Below are 14576 nucleotides of genomic sequence, written 5' to 3'. Positions count from 1 at the left end.
AGGATGATTAGCTGAAGAGACTGCAGAGGTAGAAAAGACACCTGCCAAGGGTGACTGTGACTGAGGGGCTGTGGATGGGTAGCTGAAGGGATAGCAGAGGGGGCCTGACTTCCTGTTGCTTGTGTAAAATGTCAAAAGCAAGAAGGGGGTTGAGGCAAAAAAAAAAAAACTGCTAAGCAAAAAGGAGGAGGAGCTGAGGATTTGAGTGACTCTCTGTCCTCATCCATCGCAACAGAGAACAAAATGAGGCTGACCCCAGAGGAAGCCCGCTCTGGAGGGGAGGCCAAATATAACAGAAGAGCTTTCCATAGTGTCTTGAAAGGATTAAAAGACCAGAAAAGTTCGTCACCCACCCAAGGATCTCTTGGAAGAGATCAAGTGTGGCTGGGTTACCCTGGCCATCTGAGTGATGGAACTTGAGGCAGAAAGATGTATAGAAGAGCCTCCTGTCTCTCACGGGCAGACCACCAAGAATCTTGAGATGGTTAGACATCCTGAGAATTCATATTAACTAAAACAGCCTGACGTTTGGCATAAAATCAGATACCTGGACCACTGACACAGAATAAAACACTCAGAAACAAAGCCAGGTTCCTACAGCTAACTGATTCTTACAAACACGGGAAGAATACACATTAAGGGAAGGAGCATTTGTTCAGCACCAAGAAGACAAGCACAGCAAGCTCAGCATTATCTGTGAAAACTAAGAAATTGATCCTACGGAATAGAATGCGTAGTGCTTCCCAGAGCCTGGGAGAGAGACGGAGCATCAGGAAGAGCCTAATGAATGGAGTCTGGTGAGGTGCTGGGACTTCTAAAGTTCTGCAGCAGGAAAGATACCTGTGGTTGACAATAACTAATTAAATACCTCAAAATAACTGGTAGAAGAGATGTGGAGCGTTTCCAAAACGGAATAGCAAGAAATGACTGAGGCGATGGCCATGCACGGAGCCTGACCTGACCCTCACACACTGGCCATGGGCCCTGAAATCTGGCTCCGCACCCCATTACTATGTATGACTGCTATCTGTCAATCAAAAGTAAAACAGAGCTCTTAAATATCCTCAAAGCTGTATGTGGTAGCCCACATCTGTGACCACAGTACTCAGAGGACAGAGGCAGGATTTCAAGTGCCAGACCTGCCTCAGTTGCATAGTGAAACCAGGTTTCAAAATTTAAAACAGGGACCAGGGAGATGGCTCCATGAGTAAAGTGTCTACCATGCAAACACGAGGAGATGAGTTCTGATGTCCGGCACCACTGTAAAAAGGCAGGTGAGCAGCCCCTATCAGTAACTTAAGACAGAGCCTAAGACAGACAGGGCAAGGATGGGTGGATCTCTGAAGTTCACTGGTCAGTCAGTACAGCCAATCAGTGAGCTCTGAGCTCATGGAGAGACTCTGTCACAGGCATGAATGAATGAATGAATGAATAAATGAATTAATGAAGTGGAGAGTCACAGAGGAAGAACTCACATCGTGTGCACCATTTTCTCTCTTTTTTCCCAGAACTGAGGACCAAGCCCACGGTCTTCTGCTTACTATGCGATCACTCTACCACTCAGCTAAATCCCCAACCCCCAGACACCCCAGATGATGAAGTTAAAGATAATTAAAAAATAATAAATTTTAAAATATTTCTGAGAATTTTATACTGGCAGAAACATCGCCAGCTTGAACTGAAAAAAAAAATAAGAGGACACAATGAATAAGGGCTCACAAGACCCCCAAACTCTACTGACAGGGCACAGGCTCATTCAGCTGCAATGGTTGGGGAGGGGACACACCCTCAAAGAAGAAGGTGAGGGGGATGGGACAGGAGGCTTATGGACAGGAAACCAGGAAAGGGGGTAACACTTGAAATGTAAATAAAAAATATCCAATAAATTTTTTTTTAAAAAAGGAAAGATATCCCAGAGGGGTGTGCCAAGGACAGATGGCAGAGGTTGTCCCCAAGCTTTGAGGTTCAGTGGAGTTGACACTACTGGGTTCCCAAATTACTGGGGTGGGCAGCAGCCCCTTCCTTCTCTCCACCTCTTCCCCTTTAAGCCAGAGCGTCTGTAACTGCTGTCCCGTTTCTGCCTCCCTTACCTTGTGGAAGTAGTTCCTTTTTCCCCCAGTTCCTTGGGCCTACAGATGGAGGAAAATTCTGTCCCACGTGTGTCTCATCACGCATTATTTAAATTAAGGGCAAGGTTTAGGGTTCTCCAATAGGCATGACTGAAGGAGATTTGGGACTGTGTGCTGATGCTTCAAGCCTGAAGACTGAGGAAGGTTAGGGATGAGACGGTTGTATCTTGCATGTAGGTCGGACATGAATCTTTGGAAAGTAGTGGATACAATGTGCAGAATAATGGCTCCCCGAAGCACTCCAGGAGTCAGTCACCAGAACCTATCTAACAATGCGCTACCTTAGCTGATAAAGGACCCTTGGCAGATATAAGAAGACGTTGGCTGGAGACAAAAGGGCATCCTGGGCTACCCGGGTAGGCCATGCATAACCAATCACAAGAGCCCAGGATATAGGAAAATGTCTCATCCCATTCCGAAAATTGAGTTTCTCCTCCCACCAAAGATGCTGAAAATCCCCACCTGGAAGACATCCTAGAGGGAAATGCCAACACAGAGAACAAACAGGCTCCAGGGAAGAAGGCCCGCCCACGGGCCCTGCGACGGAATGAATGACCAGCGGAGTAAGCAAGGCCTCTTCTAAGGTACACCAAGCAGAGGAATTTTAGTCCAGCTGAAAGGCTCATTTTCACTTACTACATACTATGCACAATAGCTGGCTCTAAAGATCAAGAACTATCTAGATAGGCAAGAACGCTGCCCTCAGGAAGCTCACAGAACACCCAAGTTTTCTTCTTTTTTTTTAATTGGATATTTTTTATTTACATTTCAAATATTATTCCCTTTCCCAGTTTCCCGGCCATAAGCCCTCTATCCCATCTCCCTCCCCTTCTTCTATAAGGGTGTTCCCCCTCCCCAACTACCCCCCCTTCTTGCCTCTCTGCCCTGACATTCCCCTACACTGGGGGGGGGGTGTCCAGCCTTGGCCAGACCAAGGGCTTCTTCTCCCATTGGTGCCCAACATGGCCATCCTCTGCTACATATGCAGCTGGAGCCATGGGTCAGTCTATGTGTACTCTTTGGGTAGTGGTTTAGTCCCTGGGAGCTCTGGTTGGTTGGCATTGTTGTTCTTATGGGGTTGCAAACTCCTTCAGCTCCTTCAATCCTTTCTCTAAGTCCTCCAGTAGGGACCCCCAGTCTCAGTTCAATGGTTTGCTGCTAGCATTCACCTCTGTATTTGTCATGCTCTGGCTGAGCCACGCCCACTTTCTTAGCAGAGAATGACAGGGACTCTCGCTTTCCACAAGGCAAAGAGGAAAGCAATCAGGTGATGCAACCTTTGTCCTTTCAGCCACACTGGCTTAAAATAGTTCACCAAATGTCTAAGTCATTAAGTGGAATTCACATACCTACAGTCGTGCTACAAGTCATCATCCAATCTTTTCCGTATCACTTACGACTGTTAGCTATCCGCACAGTGAATATCTTAAATCACATCCAATGATATCGGTTCCACGACTGTAAACTAGCCCTGCCGTTATGTGTGTTGAATATGGTATGTTCCCTATAGACTCCTGTTTTAAACCCATGCTCCCCATCTGCTGGTGTAATTTGGGGAAGCTATAGAAGCTTTAAGAAGCGAAGTCTAGCTAGAGGAAGAAGTCACTAGGTTACATGCCTGGTGTATGTTAACCCCCGCTCCTTCCTGGCGTACTCTGCTTCCAAGGCTGCCCCAATGTGAGCTATTCCTCCCTTCCTCCCCTGCTAGGGTAGGCAAAACCTCCTAAAATGGGAAGCCAGAATAAACTTTTCCTGCCTCAAGTTGTTTGGATCAGGTATTTGGTCAGAGCAATGCAAATCTAGCCAGTGCACTTGTCTTCAAAGAAGAAAGAACCTTGTCAGGCATTGTCACAGGGAGCTACCAAGCCTCATGCCTTACATATCTGTTCAGTGTACTCCCCTACTTTAACTTCCGCGTTGGTCCCCGTTGCTGTGAGATTAAAGCACAACATCTAACAAGCACACAGCCTCCCACCTACCAGAATGGCCACTGCATAAGCCATCAGAGAACTCAAATCCATGCCACCTGTAAAATATGGCCTCTGACTGCTGGTCCAAGGTAAACAGGCGGTGCCTACTTCTTCCGACACTCACCACCCTCCGGCTATTCTGCACCTCTATCTGTTGGCTTCTGTTAAAGGCCTCTCTGCCTATACCTGTCCATAGTGGCCAGACGTCCACCTCTTCTGACCCCAGGCTTTGCTTTCAGATTTCAAATCCCTGCTGACCTGCCATGCTCTCCTGGTGGCCTTTCTCTGGTGACCACTGTCTCTCACCCAAACTGAATCGGACCCGTCTGCATTGCCCATGACCAGCAGTCTATACATCCCCTTTATGAATGAGTCACTTTGATTCAACCATTTGTGGAATCTGCTGATTTCTGGATTATATTTCAGGGCAGGGGCTGCACGTGGCTTCTTTATGCCTGGCATTCCGTACAGTACACAGAAGAATTCTAAAACGATGCAAGTGTTCACTAAACAAGAACTATATACATCAGGCACTGTTACAGAGGTCCCATTAGGGAGGCGCTGCAGGGATCTGTCATTTAGATGAGGATAGCAAGGCACAGAGAAGCTGAGTCCCACAGGCCACAGTGGCAAAGCTGGGAGTCAATTCGAATCAGTGGGGGCTCCAGAGCCCACACTTTGAAGCCCTGTTCTCTCTTGGCTTTAGAAGGGCTTGTTAGATGGTGTGTAGTTGGGTGTATCATGGGCAGAGCTGAGGAAGCTTCGCCCAAAGAGAATGTCGCCACGGGCATGCTCTTCCTACAGATAAGACGGAGACGTAGGTACATCGAAGATAGAAACAATCCTCAGATAAATGATCTGTAAAGCCAAGCATGGCTGGGCAGCAGCTTTCAAAAGTTCTGCAACTTAATCCCACTAAGGGTGCCTGCCAAAGTCCTTGGGCGAACAGAGTGAGTATCTCTGTGCCCTGCCTCCACTTGCCTCCTCTCACTCTCAGAACACTCCCTGCTTATCACGCACTTCGGGATAAAGCCGAGAGAAAAGCAGCAAAGGTAACCCCCAAACCAGGAGGGTGAGCACACCCCCAGACAGATTCTTCCTCTCCTATCCCCACCCCATGCCAAAAAAAGAAGGACATACTTTTTTACCTTGAAATAGAAATGCTTTACTGGCGTTGTGCAGTCCAGCCACCTGCGTGACTCCCAGGGTGGTGTTCACCAGGTCGAGCTCTGAGATGATGTCCAGCTGAAGGTCAGGGTCCATCCCAAAGCCCAACACTGGGGAGAAACAGAGTCATGCTGGTTTAGCAGGCAGCAGTCCATACAGAGCAGATTACAGAGGAAGAGGGGTGGTCAGGATTCAGTCAAGGCAGTTAGGAGTGCTAGGGAGTTGCCCTGGGGGAAACGGGGAAGCAACTGCACCCTACGACCTCTCTCAGAGCTCAGTGTCTTTGTACCCTGCCCTGACCCACTCTATTATAGATGGCTAACCCCACACCGAAACTCTCTGGGGCCACATAAGCTTCAGAATTCAGGACATATCACAGGTTGAAAAGGAAATATGGCCTACATGGTATGTTTTATGTAACACTCTCTGCAAAGTCAGTGGCCTATAATCAAATTCTAGGGTGTTTCTGATTTGGGGAAAAAAAAGTGCTGTTTTCTCCTAATTGAAACAATGATTTAAGTAGCCCAATATCCCTTCAGGTCACATTTTATCACCAAATGAATTCAACTCAGGATGATTTTGCTGTCTGGTGAATTACAGAGAAATTTCGGATCTCTAGACTTTGGGGGTGTGGGGATAGGGATGGTGGGTGCGGGGCTGTGGCCTCAGACACAGACAGAACAGTCAAGCCCTGCAGTGACCCCCATCACCCAGAAACCACTACGTGCAATACACGGGAAGGAAGCAGGGAGAGGACTGCTGCCCCTACTGGAGAACGGGGGCGGGATCAGAGTAACAGGGGCATGCGTCCCTCCAAGGGATTCTGGAATAGAAAGTAGATGTCCTGACCCCTCTTCCTAGGAAGGAAACGTGGCTGAATCCCCTGCCTGGGAACTATGGATCCCCGAGGGTGTCTCCTACCCCAGAGAGTGCTCTGTGGAATGACACGTTCACGACTGCAAAGTGATTTCCAATTACATGTATTAATAAGGCTACAGATCACTCTGTGGGACTTTGTTTGAAGCCATTTGTGAAGGCTCTGCTTAGCACCACTTAGCATCTCAATAGTGGGTTCTATTGCTCGGTTGGAGATGTTTTAATCAGCAACAGCTGTCAACTTCCCCCTGATGGCAATGCAGTCACCCGGCACGGGATTCGGAGAGCAGGCACCCAGTTTGTCCCACAGAGTCTCAGTGAATATTCATCAGGACTTCCCAAGCTCCCACAGCCTCACCTGCCCTCCTCCTACCCCTGCTGCCTATACAGATTGGGGAGGGTCGCCCTTCCTTACCCTTCCCCTCTTCCTATTAGGAAACAAGAACTGCAGTCCTATAGGAAGGCTGGTCAGGAAGGGTGCTTCAGAGTTGAAGCCAGTTGTGCAAAGGCAGAAACTAGATTCAATGGAAGGCATGGTGCATTTAACTGCCTTCTTGGGTTTTTGTCAGGTCCTGCCTAAGTGTCTGTCTGTCTGTCTGTCTGTCTGTCTGTCTCTCTCTCTCTCTCTCTCTCTCTCTCTCACACACACACACACACACACACACACACACACACACACACATCTTCTGATCTGAGTGTGAAAACTGTCTCTTTCTTTTTTTCTTGAGTACACTGTAGCTGTCCTCAGACACACCAGAAGAGGGCATCAGATACCATTACAGATGACTATGAGCCACCATGTGGTTGCTGGGATTTGAACTCAGGACCTCTGGAAGAGCAGTCAGTGCTCTTAACCGCTGAGCCATCACCCCAGCCCCCGAAAACTCTCTCCTTGAAATGCAGCCCGTTACCTAATGACCCAAAGACAGTTCTCACATGTGGTCCCGTGCAGCGTGTACTAGATACCATGCGTGATGTGAACACCGAGGACAGTCTCATCAAGTTCTCATGCCTGAGAGAGAAGAAACTAAGAGGACAGTTTGGCAATAAATACCAGAAAGTATCAGGATAGAAAAAAAAAAACTTAGGGAGCCTGACTAGGTTGTTTTGAGCTAAAAACAAAAATCAAGAAGAGAAGGGCCCGGCCTGAGGAAAAGTGTGCCCACATATAGGTAACAGTGGGTACAAGCCAGAGACATCATGGAGTGTTCTAGAAACAGAAGTGGAAAGACATGGGGGTTAGGGGAAGAGCTCAAAGGCAGGTGTTCTCGCATTCCTCTCCGTTGATGTAGTAAAATAGGATTTACAATCCACCATTGAAGGAAGTCAAGGCAGAAACCATGGAGGAACCTGTTGGCTGACTCACTCACTGGTACCCTGGCTGACTCATAAGTACTAGCTTTTTTTTTCTTTTCTTTTCTTTTTTCGGAGCTGGGGACCAAACCCAGAGCCTTGCGCTTGCTAGGCAAGCGTTCTACCTCTGAGCTAAATCCCCAACCCCAAGTACTAGCTTTTTAAAACAGCCCAGGACCACCTACCCAGAGAATAGTGCTACCCAGAGTGGACTGGGAACTTCTACATCAATTAATGATCATGACAGTCCTTCCCAGAAAGGCCCACAGAGCAACCTGATGAAGAAAATGAGGCAGTACAGCTCTGTCGTCAAGGTCTGTGAGCCGGCTCAGAGGGTGAAGGCACACGACCACAAGCCTGACCGCCTGAGTCTGATCCTCATCGCCCACATAGTGGAAAGAGACAAACAGCTCGCCCAAGCTGCCCTCTGACTTCCAAACTTGTGCCATGACCAGCATCTCCCTATAACCTCACCCCACATACACTGTAAGTAAATACTTCATTTTTTAAAAAAAAATTTTTTTAAGACTCTCTTTGAAAGTGACTCTCTTCTCAGTTGACGGTGCCAACTAGAAACTGTAGGGGCCAGGTTAGGTTATAAAAGGCCTTAGGATCAGTGATAAGGGTCTTGGCTATCATTCTGTTTCTAATGGGTGATCATGGAGCACTGTGAAGTTTGTGCTCAAGGAAAGGAGGGCTATGTTCTAATTTGCATTTCAAATGCGGTCTATCTTTAAGCATCCACCTGTGTGCTATGGCCCACACTACATACCAACTCCGGGCAAAGTAAAGCTGGGCAAGGTACTGTCTTTCCGAGTCACGGCCCCACGAGCCTGCTGTCAGGCTGAGTTTAGATGCCAGCAGCTCTGCAATCACCTTGAACAGACAGGAAAGGAACTAATATTTCAATTTGATCTATACTGCTCTGATCCTATACAGCACAAATTAAATCAAAGGTAATCTCAAGGGACCTGCGGGCTGGTCTTTCTCTGGCCAGGAACTTGGTAAATGGCTGGTACATGTACTCTTAGCCAGACATGAAGAGACCCAGAAGCATCTCTCTTGCCCCTGCAGCCTCCCACAGGAACTGGGATTTGACAGGCTCTTAATTCAGAATGGGGTCATTTACATAATGTGGGGGTATATGATACTCACGGTGGTAGATATAGCCTCAGAGCAGTAAGATAGACCATGAAAAGACAAAGGGCAAGTGAGTTAGGAAAAGTGGACTACAGTCATCGTAGCTGGGATCGCTATTGCTGTAATGAAACACTACTACCAAAACTAACTTGAAGAGAAAAGGGGTTATTTGGCTTACACTCCATTGAAGAAAGTCACAGCAGCAACCTGGAGGCAAGAACTGAAACAAAGGCCATAGAGGGGTGCTACTTTCTGGCTTGCTCCTTGTGGTTTGCTCAACCTGCCGTCTTCACCCTCAGTGTGAGGGACCCCCCCATAAATCACTAGTTAATAAAATGTTCTACAGGCTTGCAGACTTTCAGACTGATCTTATGGAAGCATCTTCCCAACTCATGCTCCCTCTTTCCAAATGGCTACGATTATGTCAAGTTGACATGAGCTAGCCAGCACAATGGTTGCCTGAACTATTGGCCTCAGATCTTTACCCATCTCACGTCCACCCGCTGTGTTGTGTGGCTTCACAATTCTTTCTACTGGAGTGAATGAAGGCGTTCACTTCCTCTTTTCTGAACTCAGCTACGTCCCCTGTCTTGGCTACTGGGGCATCAGTGGTGTTGCTTACAAAAGCAGAGGCTTGAATGGGCTCACGTGGTAGGATTCCTTCATCAAGATGAGCTCATAGTCCTGGGAATGGTCCATGAGGGCAGTGCACACACAAATCAGACAACACCCCTGAATGGGAAGTGGTGGTCCGCTAGACCCTGCCTAGAGAAGACAACAGCAGACCAAGATACGTGCCTCCAAACACAGTAACTGTTACCACAAGTCATGACTTGGGGTAGCTTGCTGTGCAATAGATAATCAGTGCAGAAACTGGAGACCCACTAAGATGTTCAATTTAAAAATACACAAGTCGCTCTCAGCCTAGGGGTTGTGTAATACAATAAACCCAGCAGACCCTGCGGACTTGATAAAATACCATAATAATGTCCTCAAGTCCCCTACCCACAAATATGTCCTCAATCCAGAACATACTGTGGAAACACAAACTCTCCACCATTGAGAAGTATCGCTCCCGAGAACCTCAGTTTCCTCGTCTGTCCGCAGGAAGGGCATTGTTACCTCCCTGACACCTGAGGTCTGGGAGATGAGCCCACAGACAGGCTCAGGCTACGTACAGTAGATACTCAGCTGCGGTTTCGTCCACATGCGTCTCATAAGACTGACTCCCAGACCATTCCAGCATTGGTCCTGTACCCCACAGAAGTTAAAGAAGCTCGGGTGGTTCTCCTCACTGCTGTGACAGTTTTGCTCTTTACATGAAGACACGCCATACAAGCAGAAAAAGGGAAACCAATTAGGCTTCCAGATGCAGTTCTGTTCTCTCCCTTTAATTAGTCCCTTTCAGGACAATGCCCGATGCCGACAGAATAACACATTGCACATGGCACAGGGAATCAGGATACCCATTAATAAGGAGCCATCTCCGTGACCCCTCGTGAACCTCACATCATGTGAGATGCCGGCTCCATCAAACATGTTTTATTTCCAAGCTTCCGTCTCCTGGCCGTGCAGCCAGCTCCTGCCATTTCCTAGGAAACTCTATTAAAGTTCTCTACTTTCGACATAACAGCTCTGCACATGGCTAAAAGTGGGCATTAGAATTAAGCAGAATAAAAAAGCTCCCGGGGAGAGGATATTTTCAGATCCTGGAGAGCAGCAGTGAACATGACAGAGGCACTTGAGGTCTGATCTGGTATTCAGAACTCACTGTCACTGGGGTACCTGCTGTTGTCCATGCCACTGCCGGCAGATCCTCAGACCTGGCCAAGAAGAGATCCAGCCCAAAGCCCTTCAGTTTGCCTCTGATGCTCTAAGCACCGAGTCCTGGCCTGACTCACTTTGGGTCTAATCTGCCTCTTGGTAGCAGTTGCTCTCCTGGTCCATGGAGAGCAAAGTGACACTGGAAAGACGGTCTACAACCTCCTCTAAAAGCAGGAGTGTGTGGCCACTTGATATCTCCTTAACACCTTGAAAAGCGATGTTCTTGAAGAATATACTTTATGCTTCTACAAACTGACACATGCTTGACAGGGTTGGGGCGCAGTGAGGCAGGGAGACTCATGCTGGGAATTGCTTCAAATAGAAAAATCTCTCCAGCAGGTCACGGCAGGAGGCACTGAGTGGATACCTGGGGGTGTTTTTATTTGGGGGTATCTCCTTCACTCTCTACCCTGGTGACAACCCCCCCCCAAAAATAAACAACCTGGAAAGCAAGGAAGGCTTAAGCAGTGAGTTGCTACTGCCTTTCCAGGCTACAGGAGAAAACTTGTGGATGAAGGATGCTGCCCTTCCATCTACTCCAATGTGCCTGGAAAGCCCAGAATGGGAGAATGCATGCACCCCCACCCCCACCCTGGTCACCACTCTGTGCTCCTAGGTTCTCTGAGCCTGAGTGACATGAGCAGCTTCCTCATAACACCTGCCTTCTGATGGCTGCATGCAAAGCTACCTCTGCACTGCAGTCTCGCTTTAATTAAAATGTGCCTGATAGCATCTATCCATTTCCATTAGAAGCTGCTGGTATCCGGGCAGCTAAGTGGGCCACATGTTTACTCCATCTAGGACTGGTAATGTCCCAGACAATTGTCTCACTTGACAGACAAACTCTCCAAGCAGCTGTTTAGATCCTGATACAGTAATCACCAGTCGGCCCCGCCCACCCTGGGGGCTGGGGGATGGGGCTTCCTGTGTAAAACCAAAGAGGTTGCTGCCACCACAATGCAAACATACGAGGCATAATTCCTTCCGTTCCCTTAATTCTTCCAACAATTTATGTATGAAAAATGTGCAGCCTCGGGCAATCAAGTAATTGCTACCAGGAAGCACAAGGGTTGGCCTTGCACCATGCTTGGGGACAGGTTGGGGAGCTGGTACATCTTAGATCCATTCTGTCTTTGCCCAGTGGTTTCTTGGGCCCGACTGCATTCCACTTTATTCCTCCAAAGCTCTCAAGACACAACTCACTGCCTGGGCAAAGCCTCACAGGTGACCAGCCATCACTCTCCACCATGTAACCAGACTTTCCCCCTCCCATGACACCAACTCTCACAGTCCACCTCTCCTGCCACACCACATGGTGAAACAAAAATGCTTTCTCAGTTTCTACCTAGATTCTCAGCAAAGCTATAAATTCTCCAGTCATCAAGAACAGAGTCCCCCCTTCTGTCTCTGTCTCTATCTCTGTCTGTCTGTCTCTCTGTCTGTCTCTGTCTGTCTCTCTGTCTCTGTCTCTCTCTATGTCTCTCTGTCTGTCTCTCTGTCTCTGTCTGTCTCTGTCTCTCTGTCTCTGTCTCTCTGTCTATCTCTCTGTCTCTGTCTCTGCCTGTCTCTCTGTCTTTGTCTCTGTCTGTCTCTGTCTGTCTCTGTGTCTCTCTGTCTCTCTCTCTGTCTGTCTCTCTGTCTGTCTCTGTCTGTCTCTGTGTCTCTCTGTCTCTCTCTGTCTCTGTCTCTCTGTCTGTCTCTCTGTCTCTGTCTCTCTGTCTCTGTCTCTCTGTCTCTGTCTGTCTCTCTGTCTCTGTCTGTCTCTCTGTCTCTGTCTGTCTTGTCTATCTCTTTCTCTGTCTCTGTGTGTGTGTGTGTGTGTGTGTGTGTGTGTGTGTGTGTGTGTGTAGCACCTAATAAGCTACCCACTGTTCAAGATGTTTGTAAAGAGGACTAGGGCTGTAGGGAGTGGGGAAGACATCAGAATCTGAAGTATAGTGGAAACCATCCTTCATGCAGCCTGATGCTACATGAGCACAGTTTTTGGCAACTTTTCAAAGGAGTAATGAAAACAAAGGATGTAAGCATTTGGGTCATAATACGGAATGATATGGAATGACCATCAGACTGCTTCTTTACCGTCTGTCTTCCCCCTGACTTCCCTTCCTCTGTAGGATGTCTCCAGCAGCACTCTCCTCCTCCCAGGGTAACCCAACAGGAGTAGGCCCCGTCTTCATCTTCCTGGAGCAAGAAGCAACTGTAGTAAGCGCTACTTAGCCTTGGGTCTATCAACTGCAGAGGGATTTCTGGAAACACAGAGGTTCTTTTGTCCCTAGAGAAATGTTTCCCTGTCCCTCTAGGATCAAGCAAAGGAAAGTCTTAGTCCACTTTGGTCCTAGGATATAAGGGAGGGCATCTAGAAGCTCCCAGACCCCTAACTGCCCAAGGGAGCAGGGGGAGGGAACTTTTTAAGTCAACCTAAGAGGGGGTAGGTTCCTCAGTCCTCTCAAGGTAAACCAGCTGTCTGGCCTGGGAAGGAAACTGAACCTCCAGAGGGAGAAATGAAGATGGTGAAGGGACACGGAGACAGGGATGGCCCTGAATCAGATGGGAAGTCTGTGGACTGTGAGTCGGATGTCTGGTTACCAAGAACTATCTCTTCCACTCTGGGCCCTGTTGGTCTGCCTCCTACCTCTCCTAACCCTAACCCTGCTCCTGCCTCCAGTGAAGTAGGCTACATTCTTGAACCCCAGGGACCTGGAGTCAGGGAACCCCTGTGGAAGAAGAAAGAGGGGAGTGCTCCTCAGGGTCATCATAAGGCCACCTCCAGCAGGCAGCTTCTCTTAGGGACTTGGCCATTAGGCCAATTTCCTTGGCCCCTGGTCCCGCCCTGCAATCTTTGATGATAGCATTAGAAACACGGTTTAGCGGGTGAGAAAATCTTCCAGTTGTCTCCACTGCTCCAAATTCCCTCCTAATAATTGTTCGCCCAGTTGTTTAGGCGCGGAGCCCATAAAAGGAGAACAATCCTAGAGTTCCCCTCCGGGAACCATGTGGGAGCCACAGAAGAGCTCGCAGGTCCCCGCTTTCCTCGCAGCCCTCTCCTGTGAGGCGTCTGGCTCCCCCCAGCCCTGGCCGTACCTGCTTGCTACACGCGCTCCCTCTGCGGGTGGAACTCCCGCGGCTCAGTGACACCCTCGTCCACCGCACCCTGCAAGTTCAAGGATGTAGGGATCGCTGGCAGCGCTGCAGCGGGTTCTGACTCCCCAGAACCGGGAAGCTACTAGCTAGCCACACAAGGGTGCGACCACCCGGCCGCACCCTGCACACTGAATGCCCGCAGCTGCGTCCCTGGGGAAGAGGACGCTCGCCAGAACATCTTTTCTAGCGCTTTTACCCCGAGCTGTGCTGGGCGATCAGAGACCCAAGCATGCTGCTGTCCTTCTTTCTCTAGCCCGTCAGAGCTAGTTTCCGCGTCTCTCACAGCCAGAGTAATCCCGGGTTACAGCAACCAGGAACAGCATGATCATCACCACCACCTCCCCCCATATCCCCCTTAACGCCCAGCCTTGCTTACCTGTCCTGGCGGTGCATACACAGAACCACAAAACTAAAATCACATCCATCGGCATCGCTCCGGAGAACCCCCGCCAAGCAGGGCGCACCAACGCTAACAAGAAACCAGTGCTTCAGAAAGCCGTGGCTCTCTGGGCTCGAAGCCGCCAAACTTGCTGGCGGGCGGCAGGGGAGGTGGCTCGGCGGCGCCGGGTGCCGCGCTCGGGGATCGCGCCCGGGAAGGCAACCCCAGCTGCCCCGCCCCCAGCCCACCCCCCACCGCGGGTGGCGGTGGCACGGGGCTGGGGCTCTGAACCCCGCTACGACTGCGCTCCCCTTGAGCTAGGGCGGGAGCGCGGGGCTCCGCCACTCGCGCAGGTTGCCCTGGGTTCCTGTGCGGATCCTTTCGCCTCCGGGTCTCCGGAGCTTCGAGGATCCTGGTTACACGCGCCTCCCGGCTTCACGCCCCCGCCTCTGCCACTGCGCCGCGCTGCGGGCTGCCCAAGTTGCAACAGTTCTTCCGGGCCGTGTCCGAAGCAGCCCAACCCTGGTGCGTGGGTTGTTTCCTAGGGAAACCAGACCTAGGCGGTGTCACCGAGTGCTCCCAGACCCTCTTTGGGGA

The 14576-nt window shown here is 49.5% G+C and overlaps 1 protein-coding gene across 7 annotated transcripts in view; it reads right to left on the bottom strand.

The window, feature by feature from the left end:
* Window positions 1–14576, bottom strand: part of Nell1 (neural EGFL like 1) — an 864397-nt gene extending 849821 nt beyond the window's left edge. For 3 of the 7 annotated variants that reach the window (XM_017589771.3, XM_039092192.2, XM_039092195.2), the window contains exons 1-2: window positions 13977–14568; window positions 5248–5376 (exon numbers count right to left, since the gene is read on the bottom strand). In XM_017589771.3, the coding sequence (XP_017445260.1) occupies window positions 5248–5376; window positions 13977–14031 (184 nt within the window). In that variant the 5' untranslated portion in view covers window positions 14032–14568. 7 annotated transcript variants of the gene reach the window in all.

Source organism: Rattus norvegicus, chromosome 1 (assembly GCF_036323735.1).
Source record: "Rattus norvegicus strain BN/NHsdMcwi chromosome 1, GRCr8, whole genome shotgun sequence".
In the NCBI taxonomy this organism is placed as follows: domain Eukaryota; kingdom Metazoa; phylum Chordata; class Mammalia; order Rodentia; family Muridae; genus Rattus; species Rattus norvegicus.
Note: the sequence above shows the minus strand (reverse complement) of the source record. Positions and strands in the feature narration are given on the sequence as shown.